The sequence below is a fragment of the Rhinatrema bivittatum genome, chromosome 4 (assembly GCF_901001135.1).
Source record: "Rhinatrema bivittatum chromosome 4, aRhiBiv1.1, whole genome shotgun sequence".
NCBI lineage: Eukaryota > Metazoa > Chordata > Amphibia > Gymnophiona > Rhinatrematidae > Rhinatrema > Rhinatrema bivittatum.
Genome location: NC_042618.1, coordinates 369,666,889 through 369,686,316, shown reverse-complemented (window position 1 = coordinate 369,686,316; position 19,428 = coordinate 369,666,889). Strand labels below are relative to the sequence as shown.

Genomic DNA, 19,428 nt, shown 5'->3' with positions numbered 1-19,428 from the left:
CCACTGGACCACCAGGTAATTGTAAAAAGTTTTGGGGGGGGTTCGGGGTGTTGGGGGGAAGGTAAGGGGTCAATTTTAAAGGGTCGGGCCTTACTAAAAAAAAAATAACGATGTGAATCGGAACCTATTCCGATTCATATCACCACCGATCAGATTTTTTTCCCCCTCTAGCCGAACCCGATCGTTAAGACAATCGGGCACACGATTCACATCCTTAATGGATAGAGTCTTTATTGTACTGCTGTAGATAGATGTTAAAAGCAGGAAGATAAGGCACTGATCCATGAAGTGCCAGTATGTTCAACAGGCTCAGAAGTATAGTCTCACCCAGATGTTCATGAGAGGTGGGAGCCTGCAGTGTGGGTAATGCCGCAGCTGGTGAGTGGAGTTGGAGCGCCGGATCATAGAGGTACTCACAGAATGAAGGCGTCTTCCTGATGGTAGAATGGTGGGACCGAATGTTGTGGTGCAGGATATAAAGGTAGATAGGCCCTCGAGGAGCAAGTACCCAATGGTCCAATATCCTGAAATGAAGAATACAGAGAAATACCCCCGAGGAGCGGTTGTCTTAGTGAGGAACCCCGAAGGGAAGTTGGAAGCGAGGAAAGGACGGTTTGGGTCAGGGTGGTGGAGACACGGCTTCTTTTGAGCTTCAGGAAGGCTGAGATGGCTTCTGAACACCAATTGGCAGGGTTGGCTCCCTTCTTGGTCATAGCAGTTAGAGGGACTGTCAATGATGAGTAGTTTTTAATAAAGGATCGGTAGTAATTGGTGAATTCCAAGAAGCGACACAATGCCTTCAGGCCTGTGGGTTAAGGCCAGTCCCAGATACTCTCAAGTTTCTTGGGGTCCATTTGAAAACCATTCTTAGAAACAATGTATCCCGGGAAGGGTACAGCTTCTTTGTGAAATTCGCACTTCTCAAGCTTTGTGTAAAGGTAGATCTTACACAGGCATCTTAGGGCTTTCTTAACATTCTCCTGATGACTTTGCAGATCCTGAGAAAAGATCAGTATATCATCGAGATATACTACTACACATTGATACAGTAAGTCCCGTAAGATGTCGTTCATCATATTTTGAAAGACTGCAGGTGCGTTACTTAAACCGAAGGGCATGATGAGGTATTCAAAGTGTCCATCATGGGTGTTAAAAGCAGTCTTCCATTCATTTCCTTCTCGAATACGCACCAAGATGTAAGCTCCTTTTAGGTCCAATTTGGAGAATATTTTGGCCTCAAACAGTTCAGATATTAAGGGCAGTGGGTACCTTTCCTTGATGGAAATCTCATTCAGACCCTGGTAGTCGATGCAGGGGTGTAAGATGCCATCCTTCTTCCCTACAAAAAAGAAGCCTGCACCAGCAGGAGATTTGGAAGGTCTGAGAAAATCCCTTTTGTAAATTTTCTTGTATGTAGGTAGACATAGCTTTGGTCTCAGCTACTGAAAGATGGTAAACTCTTCCTTTGGGAGGTTCTGAATTTGGCTTCAGATTTATGGCACAATCAAACTCTCTGTGTGGCGGAAGAACATCAGCTGTTTGCTTAGAGAAACATCCTGGAAGGAGGCATATTGTGGAGATAAGCCAGGAAATGATGGGGTAGTGGGTATGCAGATGAGCGGTGAAAGTTCAGCAAGACACCAACCATGACAGTCTGGTCCCCACTGGGACAGTTCCAAGGTAGCCCAATTAAATTGTGGCATATGGTCTTGAAGCCACGGCAGCCCCAATGCCACCAGATGCATGGCTTTTTCCAACACTAGAAAATAAATTGATTCTGAGTGTAGAGCTCCAGTGCGCAGGCCGATGGCCTGGGTGGTCAATGAAACTTCTCCAGGAAGTGGTTCTCCATGGATGGATGACAATAGCAGAGGCTTAGCTATTGATGTGGTAGGAATCCGTAGATGTTCAACCAAGCGCTTCAGAATAAAATTACCTCTGGCACTGGAGTCAATGAGAGCGAGAGACTGAAATTCGAGACCTCTGCAAAGCAGAGATACTGGTAATGATAATGGAGGAGTAGGAGAGGTGAGGCCCAGGAGAAGTCCTCCTGCAGATCCCAGGCCCATCAGTTTTCCGGACAAATGGGACAGGTTTGGACTGCACGACCCGATTGGCCACAGTACATGCCCAACCCCATGCGCTTGCAATAACGTCTCTCCTTAGAGGTCAAGTGTCTTCGGCCTAGTTGCATAGGTTCTTCCTCCTCCAGGGGTACAGACGGTAAGCTAGAAGCAATAGGCACAGGTTTAGGATGGTTAGCCCCCACTGTAGACTTTCGTGGAATGTTAGCCTCTTGAGTACGATCGCAGATTCAGCGGTCAATTCTCCCTACTAGTTCATCAGGGACTCAAGGGAATCAGGCAAATCTCAAGCCACTAATTCATCCTTTATGCGAGAGTTGAGACCCTCCATGAATATGGCTCGTAAGCATCCAGTGTCCCAATGTAGTTCAGATGCTAGAGTCTTAAACTCAATAGCAAAGTCTGTAAGTGGCTTGTTACCTTGCTGAAGGATGAGCAAGGCAGATCCAGCGATGGTCTGGCGAGCTGGGTCATCAAATACAGACTTAAAAAGTTGTAGAAATCCTGGTAGGTCATTCAGGATAGGATCTTCACATTCCCATAACGGTTAAGCCCAGGCCAGGGCTCGTCCTTCAAGGAACGACAGGATGTAGGTGGTCTTTGAAGCTTCAGTGGGAAAGAGGGTAGGCTGTAATGAAAAATGCATGCTGCATTGATTAATGAACCCTCTGCACATCTTGGCTTCACCATAAAGTGGGTAGGTATTGATAAAGGTACAGTGGTCTTAAGGGTTACCACTGGCGACAGCAATTCCTTCACAGGAGAAACTGAAGAGTTCAGTTGAGCATGTAACTGATTGAAGGCAGTAGCTAGGCTCTCCAAAGACTTATGTTGTTCTGTGATACGCTGGGCTAGGCCAGGGATGGCCTGCAGGGCTACGAGCCGAGCCGAGTCCATGGAGTTAGCAATCTGTTGAGTTTGTGGCATTGTGGACCCTTGGTTGCAAAGGAGATGACACCACCCACGGGGAGAAGCCCCATGGGGAACCACTGCGATAGGCTGACACAGATAGCAGACACAGTATGGACAGAGTCTTTATTGTACTGCTGTAGATAGATGGTGAAAGCAGGAAGATAAGACACTGATCAACGAAGTGCCAGTACTTTCAACAGGCTCAGAAGTATAGTCTCACCCAAATGTTCACGATAGGCGGGAGCCCGCAGTGTGGTTAACGCCACAGCTGATGGGTGGTGTTGGAGCGCCAGATCGTAGAGGTACTCACAGAATGAAGGCATCCTCCTGGTGGTAGAATGGTGGGACCGAAGGTCTGAGGTTCAGGATATAAAGGTAGATAGGCCCTCAAGGAGCGAGTACCCAATGGTCCAATATCCTGAAATGTAGAATAGAGAGAAAGACCCCAGAGGAGCAGTTGTCTTAGTGAGGAACTCTGAAGGGAAGTTGGAAGCAAGAGACCCCCGAAGAACGGGTGTCTAGAGCTTCTTACTGGAGTGAGGCCCTTAGAGTGAAAGCGGCGTCTAAGCGTGCAGCTTAGAGCAGTCAGAGTAGTGAAGTGAAGTCTTTGCTAACTCAAGGTGGTAGCGGAGGCGGAGGCTAGATATACCCAGAGGTACTGACGTCATGCGATGGGGCCGCCCCCGAGGTTCCCGCGATGACGTGTATTTGAGCATAGATGTGCACGCTCGTGCCCTAGGAGGCCATGGGAATAAGCATGGCAGATGGGGACGCCCATGCTGGTTTGGAAATGCCGAGGTTTGGAAACGCTCTCAGCATTTGGGCAGCCATCTTTCCCAAAGAGAGTGAAAGGGGAGAAAAAGAGGTAAGGCAGAGTGGTTGCAGCCATCTGTGACTGGCAGATGCAACAGTTGTAATTTGAGAGAGAGTGAGAGAGCGAGAGAACCTAGCTATTAGGCCCTTATACTAGGTAGGTATTTATACCTCTATAGGAGGCCCACCTAGCTACTCAAGGTGAGGTTTAGGTATTAGTGTAGGGGTTAGGGGCCACTTTGACATTCAGAGTGAGATGTACAAACAGAACAGTGCATTCTTGTGAAGATTTGATGACCTTCGGAGTGAGAAAATTCACCCAAAGATGAGATTTGTGCAATGTTCTCTCAAGCTAGCTTGATGGACTCTCTACCTGGGTAACATCAAGCTAGGTTGAGAGAATATTATAAAAATCTCATCTTTGTGTGTTTCCTCACTCCAAAGGATATCAAACCTTCACAAGAGTATACTGTTCTGTTCATACGTCTCACTCTGATAGTCAGAAATCCCACCCAAACTCCTCCCCTTTTCCTAATTTGCATCGCACCATGTGTTATGGTGTTTTTGCATGCATTGAAGGTGCTTTTTGCATGCGTTAAAGGTGCTTTTTGCATGCGAAAACACCTTAACGCATGAGAAAATGCCATATAGCACTTTGATAAATGACCCCCAAGTAATGAAACTCCAATAAAACAAAGAAACTTTTACTTTGCCTACACTTCTAAAGTCCTGTAGACATTTTTACTTTTATTTATTTAGATTTTTTATATACCAGCATTCATGAACAGGTCACATCATGCCGGTTTACATAGAAACAAGGGGTGCATTGAACAGTAGAACTAAACTAGTGCAAGGGGGATGCAGTTACAAAAAACCAGGGGTAGAATAACTGGGATAGAGAAAAAAGAGGAACAGTGGGGAGTAAAAAGAACTGTATGGGGATAAAATAAATAACTTAAAGATTATTTACAGTACCAAATGGTATCATTGTTACAGGAGTTGGAGGTGGTTATGAGTTGTCCGGGAAGGCTTGTTTGAAAAGCCAGGTCTTCAATCTGACATTGCATCAATAGCTAGTAAATGCCTTGTCCAGGTCCAGTACTCAATTTGAAATGAAGGCTTGAAGAACTCGAAGGTAATTTACTAGTAATAATGCCTTGTCTGTCACTGAAATGTAGGCATAGGCATAAAGGGCAACCAAAATGATAAAGGGGATGGAACAGCTCCCCTATGAGGAAAGACTGAAGAGGTTAGGGCTGTTCAGCTTGGAGAAGAGACGGCTGAGGGGGGATATGATAGAGGTCTTTAAGATCATGAGAGGTCTTGAACGAGTAGATGTGAATCGGTTATTTACTCTTTCAAATAATAGAAGGACTAGGGAGCATTCCATGAAGTTAGCAAGTAGCACATTTAAGACATCGAAGAAAATTCTTTTTCACTCAACGCACAATTAAGCTCTGGAATTTGTTGCCATAAGATGTGGTTAGTGCAGGTAGTGTAGCTGGGTTCAAAAAAGGTTTGGATAAATTCTTGGAGGAAAAGTCCATTAACTGCTATCAATCAAGTTTACTTAGGGAATAGCCACTCCTATTAATTGCATCATATGGATCACTGTGGATCCATAAAATACACTGTGGATCCATAAAATCAAGAGGCCGTCAATAAAGAGTGGGTGGCTCGCCAGAATGACGGCTACTGCCTGGAGATAATACCCTTATTCAATAAACATACACATGGTTACTGTGACTCCAACATCACTCTAAGCTACAACAGCAAGAGGAATTGTGGAAAAAAGGATTCACACTCACAAAGTGGGGAGTAGCTGGCTTGTTACGGCGGTTACTACTCCAAACCAAATAAGCCTGATACTTCACTTTCAATGCATATCCAGCATAGCTCTCTGCTTCAACGGTAGGGGAGAAGAAAAACTGATACTTCACGCATAGCTCTCTGCTTCAACGGCAGGGGAGAAGAAAAACTGATACTTCACGCATATCCAGCATAGCTCTCTGCTTCAACGGCAGGGGAGAAGAAAAACTGATACTTCACGCATATCCAGCATAGCTCTCTGCTTCAACGGCAGGGGAGAAGAAAAAAGGATTCGCACTCACAAAGCGGGGAGTAGCTGGCTTGTTAAGGCGGTTACTACCCCAAACCAAATAAGCCTGATACTTCACTTTCAATGCATATCCTGCTTCAACCGCAGGGGAGAAGAAAAACTGATACTTCACGCATATCCAGCATAGCTCTCTGCTTCAACGGCAGGGGAGAAGAAAAACAACCAATAAGGGCTGAATAACACAGTCTGGGTAAAACAAATAAACATGGGTGTAGCTTGCTTATTGCGGCGGTTACTACCCCTACTACCCCTAACTAATCAAGCTTGATATTTCACTTGGTTGCAGCTCCATCACTGCTCTCTACATTAATGGTGGGGGTGGAAGAGAAATAGAACCAAAGAGCTAAGAGAAACAGATAAGTATGAGAAAAAAATGTGAAGCTTGCTGGGCAGACTGGATGGGCCGTTTGGTCTTCTTCTGCCGTCATTTCTATGTTTCTATGTTTCTATGTTTCTATATGCATGGAATCTTCTTAGGGGCGGATTTTCAGAGCCCTCCTCGCGTAAATCCGCCCAAAACTGGGCGGATTTACGCGAGCAGGGCCCTGCGCGCCGGTGAGCCTATTTTACATAGGCTCACCGGCGCGCGCAGAACCCCGGGACTCGCGTAAGTCCCGGGGTTTTCGGAGTGGGCGTGTCGGGAGGCGTGTCGGGGGGCGGGGCCGGAGCGTGCGGCGTTGCGGGGGCGTGTCGGCAGCGTTTTGGGGGCGGGTACGGGGGCGTGGCTACAGCCCGGGGGCGTGGCCGCACCCTCCTTACCCGCCCCCAGGTCGCGGCCCGGCACGCAGGAGGCCCGCTGGCGCGCGGGGATTTACGCCTCCCGGAGGGAGGCGTAAATCCCCCGACAAAGGTAGGATGGGGGTTTAGACAGGGCCGGGCGGGTGGGTTAGGTAGGGGAAGGGAGGGGAAGGTGAGGGGAGGGCAAAGGAAAGTTCCCTTCTAGGCCGCTCCGATTTCGGAGCGGCCTAGGAGGGAACGGGGGTAGGCTGCGCGGCTCGGCGCGCGCAGGCTATACGAAATCGATAGCCTTGCGCGCGCCGATCCAGGATTTTAGCCGATACGCGCGACTACGCGCGTATCTACTAAAATCCAGCGTACTTTTGTTTGCGCCTGGAGCGCAAACAAAAGTAGGCTGTTCGCGCTCGTCTGAAAATCTACCCCTTAGTGTTTAGGTAATTGCCAGGTTCTTGTAGCCTGGTTTGGCCTCTGTTGGAAACAGGATGCTGGGCTTGATGGACCCTTGGTGTGACCCAGCATGGCAATTTCTTATGTTCTTATGTAAAGAAGACAATTTTCAAAGCAATTTTCTCAGTTAAAATGTGTTTTGCCCGCATTAATCAATTGCCTTCCCTCAATCCTGTTCTAGGTCCACGTGCTATAGAATAATGTGTTGTGTACTTTTAGTTGCATCGAGAGGAAGCATTCCTGGAGCTGCATTAAGGTTTGGGGTGGAATAGTACACACGTAGATGGTATTTTCAGCAAAATTTCTCCTGCAAAAATCTCCCTGCAGAAAACGCAGGTTCATGTGACCACGAGTACTTTGTGCCTATGACAGGTTTCAAAGCAAAAGTAAGTGTGTACATTTGCTTCCAAAAGTGGTGGAAAGTCCATGGGTAAACACTAAACAGGGCATGTAGTCTTTGTCCCAGTTCAGACAGTTTGAAAATTGCCCCTCAGTCTGCCGTGGTTCCTAAACCTGTCCTGGGGAGCCCCCAGCCAGTCAAGTTTTTAGGATGTCTGCAATCAATATTCATGAGACCAACATGGCATGCAAAGGAGAAAGTGCATGCAAATCTATTTCATGCATATTCATTGGGGATATCCTGAAAATCTGACTGACTAGGGTCCCTTAATGCAGGTTTGGGAACCCCCTGTTCTGGATGACTGTATTTATGTGGCCATTCCTCAAAATGTTTCTACTGAACTAAAAAATAATTGTCTTTCAGTCTTAAAAATGAAAGGCTAAAATAGTAAACTTGTTTACTAATGAAATCATCTCTGTTTTTATCTTATTCTCCATCTATTGACACAGGCAGGTGTCTAATGCAGGGGGTCTCATCCCAGTCCTTGAGACACACTGAGCCAGTCAGTTTTTCAGGATACCCCCAATGAATATGCACGATAGATTTGCATACAATGGAGGCAGTGCATTCACATCTATCTCATACCTTTTCATTTGGGAATATCCTGAAAATCTGAATGGCTAGGTATGTCCCAAAGATTTGGTTGAGAACATGCAAAAATATAATGTAACAAAACATAAACAGATAAAATTTCCTCCTCATATTATGAAGATTATTTCATCATCAACAGACTTTTAAAAAAAAATAAATTCACATCAACAAATCACAAACACACCTTTACATTTGTCTTCTTTTATTTGGGAAACTTCAGTGGTAGCTGTCGGTTGAATAGGCACAGTTTTTGGGAGTACTTGAACATGAGTAGTTTCTTCTAAAACTTCAAGTTGCCTGTCTTCATTTTCTGAAACTAAACACACAAACTATGAAAAGTAAAATCACAAAGATTTAGTTATATTTCTTAAAGTGTCACTTTTAGTGAGCCAGCCCACAAGACCCAGACATATAGCACCATATATATTTATTTTCAGAATTTGGAAGGGTGGGGGTGCTACCTTGAGTTGTTTGCTGGTTTTGACATCTTTTATCGAGTCCAAAGATATCACTATACATGAGTTTCCAGGAGTATAGAGGTCCCCTCTTCAGGAGTCCTAATAACCCTATCAAAGAGCTAGTCCCTGACTGAGGAGCTGCCTTGCACTCGCAGCAGAAGACTTGGTCATAACTGTAGAGAAACTAACTGTGGAGAAACTAAAAGTTCCTGATTCATACCAAGGTCAATATTCAAAGGCATCTGTTAGTTATTTAGCTAAATTCTGACTTTTGAATATATTATCCCTGCCACCTATTCGGCTAAAATTTAGCCAAAGAAGTAAAGGCCATTTCAGGAGCATTCTGGAGTGGATATTTGGTTAATTGTTGACATGGGCTGGAGGAGGTGTTAGGATTCCTGAGTTATAAGCTCCCAGATAACTTTAACTTAACCAGCAATATTGAAAGAATATTCCCTGTTAGGCAGTTATTACAGCTAAAAAAAAACCCCCAACAACGTCCAAACAAGCCTTGCTTCCTGATGCCCTTCCCCCACCAAAGTGAAAAGCTTGCCGGTCTGGCTGGTTGATCCTGGAGCACCCCCAGACCCCCAAAATACCTTCTGAGCCTGAAATACATTCTGAGCCCCACTCCCCTCCAAAAATCTAAAAGCTATTAATCTGAAGGCTACATACATCTCTCCCTACCAAGTGTACCCTTACTCTCTCACCCTACTTGCACTCCCCCAACTCTGAAACTGTGACAGGGTGCTCATAACTTGCATCTGACTCCCAAGCATCAAGCACTACTGATCTGATAGCATTTTTCGTGCAAGCTACAAGTGTTGCTATCAAAGCAATATTGTGACAGCAACATTGATGCACTTGGAACTGGATGAAGGTTCCAAGCTCCTGGTCACAATTTGAGGTTTGGGGGATGTAAATGGGGCAGGAGGGGTAGGATGTACTTGGCAGGAGTGTGGGGGGGGGGGTATATTGATGTGGCTCTCAAAGTAATAGCTTTTTGCACTTTGGGGGAAATGGGGAAGAGCCAGGGCCAGAAGACTTTTCAGGCCTAAGACCCCAAACTTTACTTATTGCGTATGTAAGTGTAGGAGGGTAGTTGGGGAGGAGGCTCCAGGATCGGCTGGCAGGACCAGCAAGCTTTTCACTGGGGTAAGGGGTGGGAGAGTTGGCTACAAGGTCCGTTTGGAAGTTTTTTGGGGTTTTTTTTAATGGTAATCGCTGCTTAACCTGTGATATTCTTTCCATATTTCCAGTTAAGTTAAAGTTCTCCAGGTATTCATACCAGGACAACTACCCAGCTTAACCAGCGATATTCAAACCTAGCTGGTTGGATTTCAAACGTATCCAGATAGGTTTACCCAGATAACTTTATTCGGGGTTATTCAGTAGGACATTTATCCCACTCAATATCCAGGATAACTTATCCAGCTAAGTTTAGCTGGACAAGTTTAGCCGGATAAGTTATCCAATGTAAACTTTTAAAAAAAATATTGGCCTCACCATGTCTCAAAGTTTGGAGAAAGCGCTATACACTTGTAAGACATATTTACTCGTAGCTGAATTTAGGTGGCTATGTTTAAGTACTACTTTAAGTACAAAGTAAAATGCAACCAGAACTCTTTTGTGCAATTACTGTACATTTATAGACACACTACAAAGAAATGTTTGACTTAGATATATGCTACAAATGAAAATTTAAATAGGCTTCATCCACTGAGTTTTTGTTTTGTGGTGCTGGAGAAAATTCTTACTGAATGAAACCTTTATTTATCGAAGGCTAGTTGGTAATTTGAAGGACTGAGTCTATTTTGGAATATCTTGGATAATCAGACATAGCCTAAGCAAAAAGGCACTTCCTTTTTCTATGGAACTAAACTGTACACCCTGCTGTGACATTCAGAACAATTGGATCACTTTTTATAAACACAGCATGCAAAGACCGACATAAGAAGGATGTAAATGCAAAAACCAAAATCCATTATACTGTCAAGATGAAATAGCTGGACACTCAAAGACAGATACTTGAGATCCATCTCTTACAAAGAAATCCTACTTGAGAATATAATACAACTTTTAAAGAAATGAAGCCTTCACTAGTACTTTGTTACCACTACAGGAATGACCCATTTTCTATATATCATCACAGCATGTATAAACATATAAAGGAAGCAGTTCAATAAAAGATGCCAGAGATGTACTGCACATAAAATTCAGACATATGTAAAAGAATATCAAGCTGTTAGATCCCTTCTGGAGGTGAGAAAATCATAGTTAATGCTAATGCAAAGCAATTTTTACAAAAAGGTTGTGGCATATAACACTGGCTGCTAAACTCAGTACTCTGGATTTCAGTGCAATCAAATATGGATATTAACCTGCTTTTGTAGCAAATATATGCAAATCTGTGTCATGAATGTTTATTGGGTATATCCTGATAAACAGCCCTGGTGGAGGGTCTTGAAGACTGAATTTGGGTACTACTGATTTAACTACTGGTGACATTTTACCCGCATGTTTTATAAAATGCACGTATCTTTACCCTGAAACATATGCCTTTGCGCAAATATATGTAATGATTTGAAAATGAGTATTTCAATGCACTAAACATACATACTTTTCCTACCTATTTAAAAAAATATGTATGTATATTTAATGTGCAAAAATAAAGCAAGATTTACTTGCGTAAAACCTGATTTATATGCATGAGTTAGCATGTTTTAAAACATGAGCATGTAATTGAAATTAACCAGTTAACTATTACTCCACTATAATTTGCCCATTTCTTCTCCAGATCATCACAACTGTCCTGGTTCTTCAGCCTAAACTCCTCTCAATTCACCCAGACCTCCCTCCCAGCCAATATTATACAATAAACAAGTCTGATATCAATTATGCAAGGTAGTAGGTCTAAAATGATATGTTGACAAATGTATGTGTGTCTTTTAAATTAGCAGCTTATACACGTAACTCCATACCGGAATGCCCCAGACTGCCTCTTTTTTAAGTGGTATATGTGCGAGTGAATCATAAAGTATGTGCGTACTCTTGACTTTTATGAAATAGCAATTATACGAGTAAGGTTTTTATGAGCGTAACTGAAAATTACCTCCATACTGTACTGAATAACTTTGGTATGTATGGAAAAGGACTAGTTAAACCAATCTTAGCTGCTCTGCTGCTGTTTGAAAATTAACCTTTTAGTGAATACAAATCCATGAAGCCAATCAATATGCTCCTCATTGAGTTCAAAGTTGTTAATCTGCCTGTAGTTTGTAGACAGGGCACTCCTCTATAATGTGCAACATAGTTTGTATATATCTACAAGTGCACAATGGGTTTCCACTCATGCTGGCCTTCCATGTCAGTGTAGTTCATCTTGCTTTATACTTTCTTGATGCATTTTCAGTTTTTTAGAATGGAAATGCAAGGTTTTCTATCTGTGTCTTGCTGCAACTTTTTCCACTGTTATTTCCTATGGAACAGGAGTAAGAATTTGAAAGCATAATTAAGTAAGGCAGTGAAAGGATTAAAATGTGGGCAAGAGGTTTTGCTATCTTGATTGTTCTGACAACATGCTGTGAGTATGTGCTATGTTGTTCCTCAGCTCAATTCCAGACATTACTGACATCATCAGAGCAAGTGTGCATTTCCAAAAAAGGATAATTAGCCTTCTGCATTTTGTAATGAAGCCAATAATGTAGTATATATCGTATACCAAGGATTGGCTTTAAACCCCTTGTAAAAAGAGCTTGATTAGGATTGTAGAAATCCATGGGGGCTCTTGGCAGCATTTTTTCTGTTAATGTTTATTTATTCCAACATACACTAGAGAAAATACAAGCCACAGCCAATAGTACAATGACAAGACACACCACAGAAAAGAGAAAAGCCAACAGATTACACACTTGCAGTTGTAGACCACAGCATATAAAGAGAGCAGTGGGAATCACTCAGGGAGGTTCACACCCAAACAATCTGCTCTTCACTGATTCAGCACATCTCTGCTAGGATTGATTTCTTGTTAGCACTTTTCAAACTTGGGATATGAAATACATTTCTTTGGAAATGCTTCTGCATCTCAAGCAGGGATAAATCTGTTCCTATTTGTATAGTATATGATATATTGGCATTATCTGGTAAAAGCCAGATCATCCCATCTTATGGGATGCCAGGATAGTTTGCCAATGTTGTGTTATATTTCTTTAATACTATACTGCACTGCATTACTTGTAATGTGATATTATATTGATTTACACTGTAGTGCAGTTTAACATTACTTGATGTACCATGCTCTTTGGATCAACTGTTGATCAATAAGTAAATTTCCCACTTCTTTTCAGATAGATGATATTTCAATTCCGATTCATTCAGTAATAAAATATCTTAGTGTTTATCTGAATTCAAATCTTTTTCTAAAAACCCAGGTTCAAACAGCTTTTTATAAACTTAAAATGCTGAGAGCACTAAAACCTATTTTCAAACAGTTAATCAAGTTTGCATGTTATCACAATTAGAATACTGCAACTCACTTTATTTAGGACTCCTCAAATATTTATTTAAACTTCTTCAGCTTGTACAGAATACTGTGACCCAATGAATCACAGGTACTACTTCCTATTGTGAACAAATCTGTCTGGAGCTCTGTAATCCTCACTGATTCCCAATTGGCTGGAGAGAAAAATTTAAGATTCTAACACTAGTCTTTAAAGCTCTACATAATACTATGCCTGATCATATCCATTCTGCTATATCTATTTGCTCCCCCGTGCATATGTTAAGATCACAAGAAGCAATGATACTAACAATACCCTCTACAAAAGCAGTTCAGCTGATGGAGACTCACACTTAAGCATTAGGGGAGCTGCTCCTGTTTTATGTAATTCTCTTCCTATTGAAATCTGATTATTAGCAATACTATATGACTTTTCAAAAGAAAGCAAAATCTCTCCTGTTTGAATTGACATTTCCTTCATATCTATTGATTTCAGTGCTGCATATTGAGAAGAGGTTAACCAGTGATTTTCGTGCACTGTATTTGGATTTGGAGATGTGGCATGTCTTTTCTGTACTATGCTTGTTTTATTTATGACACTTTTATTATAAATATACCACACCGAGAACAAGATTTCTGATCTGTGGGCTATAAATATTTTTAAATAAATAAATAAATGATGGTCTAATAAGATTATACACCTCAGCATTTTAAGAATTGCATATTTTACCTGGTCAGACACGAGGTGCATTTCAAGCTTAAGAATATAATAAAAGTGAGTGTTGAGATAAACTAAAATGCAATTAAAACTGAGAATTAAAGTAAAGGGCAAGTAGTTTGGATACATATAGGACTAAACCAATCACTATACCTGCTAGTGCAGACTCTGATTATGAACATGGCTTTGCTTTGGTAATGGTCTCTTTCACAGCTGACCCAAACTGTCAAGGCTTATCAGAGTCAAGTAAAAGATCTGCTTTAAAAAAAGGACTGGTTCAAGCTTTGACCCAGTTCTGACATTTATGGGTGGGAGATTACATTAACCTTCTACCCCAGAAACATTACCAAAGTTCATAAAGCATTAAATGATTGGCCTGGAATGAAAGATAAGATCTTGACCTCTCTGTTCATAAAAATTACATAGGATCATAAAAGTTAAATCACAGGGGCTGGATAAGACTTAACCTCAACTATAAGAGACTTGCTTCTTCTGGATAACATTGATTTCACATAGGCTTCTCTATCTCTAGTTAAAAGATTAGCTGGTAGTGAAGTTGCTGTATAAACTTATATACATTCAGTAAATAGCTAATGATGAAAAACTTATCTACAAATATTTTAATAATAGAAGGGCCTGAAGTGTGATATGATAGTCAATTTTATAAATATGCCCTACTTGGATTTTCTCCAGGACTAATAGACATATTAGTCCTGGAGAAAAATAGAGTATTTTAGAAGAAGACAAAGAGGCTTACGAGGTGTCATGTATTTTACATCTAATTTTTCCTGGGCCTTTAAAACATATCATAACCTACAAAGACTACAGCTCATTGCAGTGAAAATAAGAAAAAAAAACAAAGCCCTCATATAACTTGGAGTCAAGTTGGGAAAAATGTTCTTGGATGACAACATACCTTTCTCTTATTAAGCAATTAAGAAATAGCTAAGTAAAAAGTACTTGTATGTTTTGCAACTAAACAAAGATTTTGACTATACTGATTAAACTTGGTGTCTCGCCAGCTGAGAATGCTAGACATCACAACAATTACAGTACAATAGGCTTTTTTCTCAAAACTTCCACTGTATTAGGTAATTTTACATTTTAAGCTATGGGCTTAGGTTCAACTATTTCAATTAAAATGAACATTCAGGAAGCAATAACATGTGTCTGGGCTGGATAAAAATTATCAGCTCCAATCACGTCTGTTCTTCATGTATCATGCTGAAAGGAAAGGACGAAAAAGCACAAGCAGATCATGAACCTTCCAGCTTTGCTTTGTTGGAGAATTTGATCCATATGTACAACAGACCTCTTGAATAGTCCTGCAGTACAAAAGCTGTGCACCACTGCATATTCCACTGTGCAACCAGTGCAGAAAGAAAGATTATTTCAGTGAGTATTCCATCATAAACTATTCAGAATAAAAGAGCAAGTGGTGCAGATTTCTATAGTAACATTTTACAGCTTAATACTACTTGTTGACATATGTAAATTTTTAGTTCTCAACAATATAGCTAACATTTTTTTCCATAAAGAGGACTATAAGCTCAAAAGAAACTGCCTACAGAGTTTCCCTTTGAAAGTTCAAGCCAATAGAAGGCAGGCACTTCAAAATGAAATCCCTGCCTGTGCTTTCCCTCCCCCAAACTAACCCCACACCTTTTATTGTTTATAGCACCCACACTTTTACTTACCTAGGTTGGGGGTGCAATTTTTAAACCAAGCTTTTAGGCAGGTGCACACAATTTTATACTGACACATGTGGGTATTGGATTTTATAACATGCGTACGTGACATGCAAATGTTATAAAAATGATGCGTCCATATTCGTGCACCAAGAATCGCACGCACATGGATGCCCGCCTGGCCCTTTTAAAATTTAATTCTATTTGCTCTAGAAGTCAAACACGGAGCGGTCTGTGGGCGGGACAGAGACGGGGTCAGGTTCCCGGCACAGTGGCCATATTTGCTGCTGTGCCGGGGATCGCGCGCCGGCAGTTGGCCAGTGCGCGCAACTTGCGCCAGCCCAGAGGCAGGCGCAAAAGGTAAAAGAAATATTTTGAGGGGGGTTAGAGTAGAGCTAGGGGGGGAAAGGTTAGGGGAAGGGGTGGGAAGGTCAGGTTAGGGGGAAGGGAAGTTCCCTCACAGGCCGCTCCGATTTCAGAGCAGCCTTGGAAGGAATGGGGGAAGGCAGCACGGCTCAGCGCACGCAAGATGCACAATTGTGCACCCCATTGCGTGCGCCACCCCTGATTTTATAACTTGTGCGTGCCTGCGTGCGCAAGTTATAAAATCGGGTGTACATGTGCATGCGCCGGGTAGCATGCTCACATGTATGCCGCGCGCATGTTATATGTCACTGGTTACAGATTCATGAAATCTTCATTGTTGGGTTTTTACTTTTCCAGCAGATTTTCTATCAGTTTGGTTTTTGGTAAAATGCATTCCTATAGTAGATAGGAAAAAGTGATGCATATTTAAACACCTTGATTCTTTCCTATTCAAGAGTTTCCTAATGTTTTGTTTACAATCTTTGTGTTACATGCAATGCTTGCCTAGGTGCTGTCAATATGTAGTAGCACTGCCCTCCAGACAGATACAAACTGAAGACCATAGACTCCTGAAAGAAAATATTATTTCATCAAAATAATATGGGGTAGATTTTATAACATGCGCGCGGGTGAACATGTGCGCACACTACCCGGCGCACACACATGTACACCCAATTTTATAACTTGCATGTGCAGGCGAGAGCAAGTTATAAAATCCCGGGGTCAGCGCATGCAAGGGGTTGCACTATTGTGCACCTTGTGTGCGCCAAGCCACACAGCCTTCCCCCATTCCCTCCCAGGCTGCTCCAAGGAAATTTCTTTCCCCCTAACCTGACCTTCCCACTCCTTCCCCTAACCTTCCCCCCCAGTCCTACTCTAACCCCCCTAAAATTAGTGTTGTACCTTTTAGGGCAGAGGCAAGTTGTGCGCGCCGGCCGATTGCCGGCACGCATTCTCTGACACGGCGGCAAATGGCCGCTGTGCCTGGAGCAGCTGACCCCGCCCTGCCCTGCCTCTGGTACGCCCTGCCCCGCCCCTTTTGCAAACCCTGGGACTTACGCGCATCCTGGGGTTTTATACTCTCCACTGGGCCTTTTGAAAATAGGCCCGGCACGCGTAACCTTTTGAAAATCTGGCCCTATATTTCCAACACTTTTGACAAGTAACAGAGGTGACAACTGGTTCATCAATCTTGCCGCTTATTTTACTATGCAAGACGTGAGAAGCAAAGTAACCACAATAAATCATAAAAAATATATATCAAATATAAATACATAATATAATATATTTTTATATTTAATACATTTTAGTATTTAGTATTTATTTAAAATGTATTAATTGCCTAACACATAAAGGCCTAAGTGATTTACAATAAAAAAAACATACATAATCAAAGTTAATAACTCAGCAGTAACAATAAAAAATATAAAGTAGACAATGATTTCAGAAAAACCAAAATAAAACATAGTCAACAAAAAGTCAACAGAAAGCCTGCTGTAATAAAAAGTCCTTTAAAAAGAGTCTGAATTTTTTTACATTATCTTGGAGGCGAAGAAACAAGTTAATAACTCAGCAGTAACAATAAAAAATATAATGTAGACAATGATTTCAGAAAAACCAAAATAAAACAAAGTCAACAAAAAGTCAACAGAAAGCCTGCTGTGATAAAAAGCCCTTTAAAAGGAGTCTGAATTTTTTTACATTATCTTGGAGGCAAAGTTCTGAAGGTAACAAGTTCCATAAGGTACACGCCACTACAGAGAATGCTGTTTCTCTAGTTGTGGCAATGCGAGCATGACATATGAAGGGAACGTCTAATAAACCTCATTGTGAAGATCTTAATTCATGAGAAGGCTTATAAATCCTTAACAGGGCATTCGACCAAGAGCAAGAGTCTGTGCATTAGGGATGTGCATTCGTTTGCAACGTATTGCAATCCGCAACATATATGCCATATTTGTTGTATTCGTGGGGGTCACGAAATGTATGGCAAACCCCCAAGAATACAATGTATCACTAACAAATAAACCCTCACCCTCCTGACCCCCCCCCCCCCCCAAGTCCCTGGTGGTCAGCGGGTGTCCTGGAGTGATCTCCTTCACTCGGGCCATCGGCTGCCAGTATTCAAAATGGCGCCGCTAGCCTTTGCCCTTACTATGTCACAGGGGCCGACCAATGGCACCGGTAGCCCCTGTGACATAGTAAGGGCAAAGGCTATCGGCGCCATTTTTAATACTGGCAGCCGATGGCCCGAATGCAGGAGATCGCTCCAGGGCTCCCGCTGGACCACCAGGGACTTTTGGCAAGTCTTGGGGGGTAAGGAGGGTGGGGGGTTGTAGTAAATTAAATTTAAAGGGTTGGGATAGGGGGTTTTTTTTGGGAAACGAATACATATGTAACTAATGAACGGATCGGGGTCCCCCGAGAATGGATGCAATGGATTTGGGTCCCGACAAATACGAATACCAATGGGACGAATCTGTCCCTGCTGCACATCCCTACTGTGCATAACAATTTAAAGGTAGTCATTGCAATTTTATACCGAATATGCTCGCTAATCGGCAGCCACTTCATTTTAGCCAGAATTGGTGTGACATGATCAAATCAACTGGAACCAGAAACAAGTCTTATAGCAGAATTGAGAAGGAGTTATAGAGTGTAAAGGAACTATTAGGAAGACCTAACAATAATCTGTTTCAGTAGTCGACATGGGGGAAGATAATTGCATGTACAGTAGTATGGAAATCATGGTTGTGTAACAGGTGACATAAATCGGCCAATAAACATAGTTTATAGAAACCGGCTCTGATTGATTTAATTTAAGGTTGGAATGACATCATTGCATCCAAAAAGCACCCAGACTTTTAATGGGAGAATTCAGTGAAAAAGTGAAGTTATCAAAAGAAACTGAGTCCTGTTGAGAAATGGAATGAGGCCTATGAATGAGCAAAAGTTCAGTTTTAACAGTGTTTAATGAAATTTATTTTGATGCAGCCATTGTTTTATTGAGGACATACAGATTTGCAGATGGTCTATGGTATCCTTCCAAGTAGGATGTAGTTTAATGACAAACGGGATATCATTGGCATAGATTTTGTACCCATCAGTGATACTAGCAAAATGTTTTATAATAGGAGCTAGATATACATTGAATAGCATGGCCGACAAGGTAGAGCCTTGAGGAACACTGGAATTTAGGTGATGAACTGTGGATAGTTGATGGTTAAATTTCACTTGTTGGGAGAGATTATTAAGATAAGAAGAAAACCAGCCTAAAACATTGCTGGAAATGCCACACTCACGAAGACGGAATAGCAAGATTTCGTGATCTATGGTGCCAAAGACTGATGATATGTCCAGGGAGACCAAAAGAAATTGTTGGCCATTGTCAAGTTCCCATTTGATAGTGTCGATCAGAGACACTAATAAAAGTTCTGTTATCATAGATCGACGAAAACCAAACTGATGGGAATATAAGATCTCATTGTCTTCCAGAAAATTGGTGAGTTGATGTAGTACTGTACATAAATGGTGGGGATTTATTTTTTAATATTCAATAAATATCTTGCTGCTATTTTTAACATTTGTATTTTATA

General features: G+C 42.0%; 1 protein-coding gene across 1 annotated transcript in view; it reads right to left on the bottom strand.

Annotated features, from left to right (window-relative positions):
• The window catches only part of FBLN2 (fibulin 2), a 116,135-nt gene that overhangs the window by 62,585 nt on the left and 34,122 nt on the right, over positions 1–19,428 (bottom strand). The window contains exon 6 of the mRNA XM_029597505.1: positions 8,289–8,420. Coding sequence (XP_029453365.1) covers positions 8,289–8,420 — 132 coding nt within the window. The remainder of the gene's footprint in view (positions 1–8,288; positions 8,421–19,428) is intronic.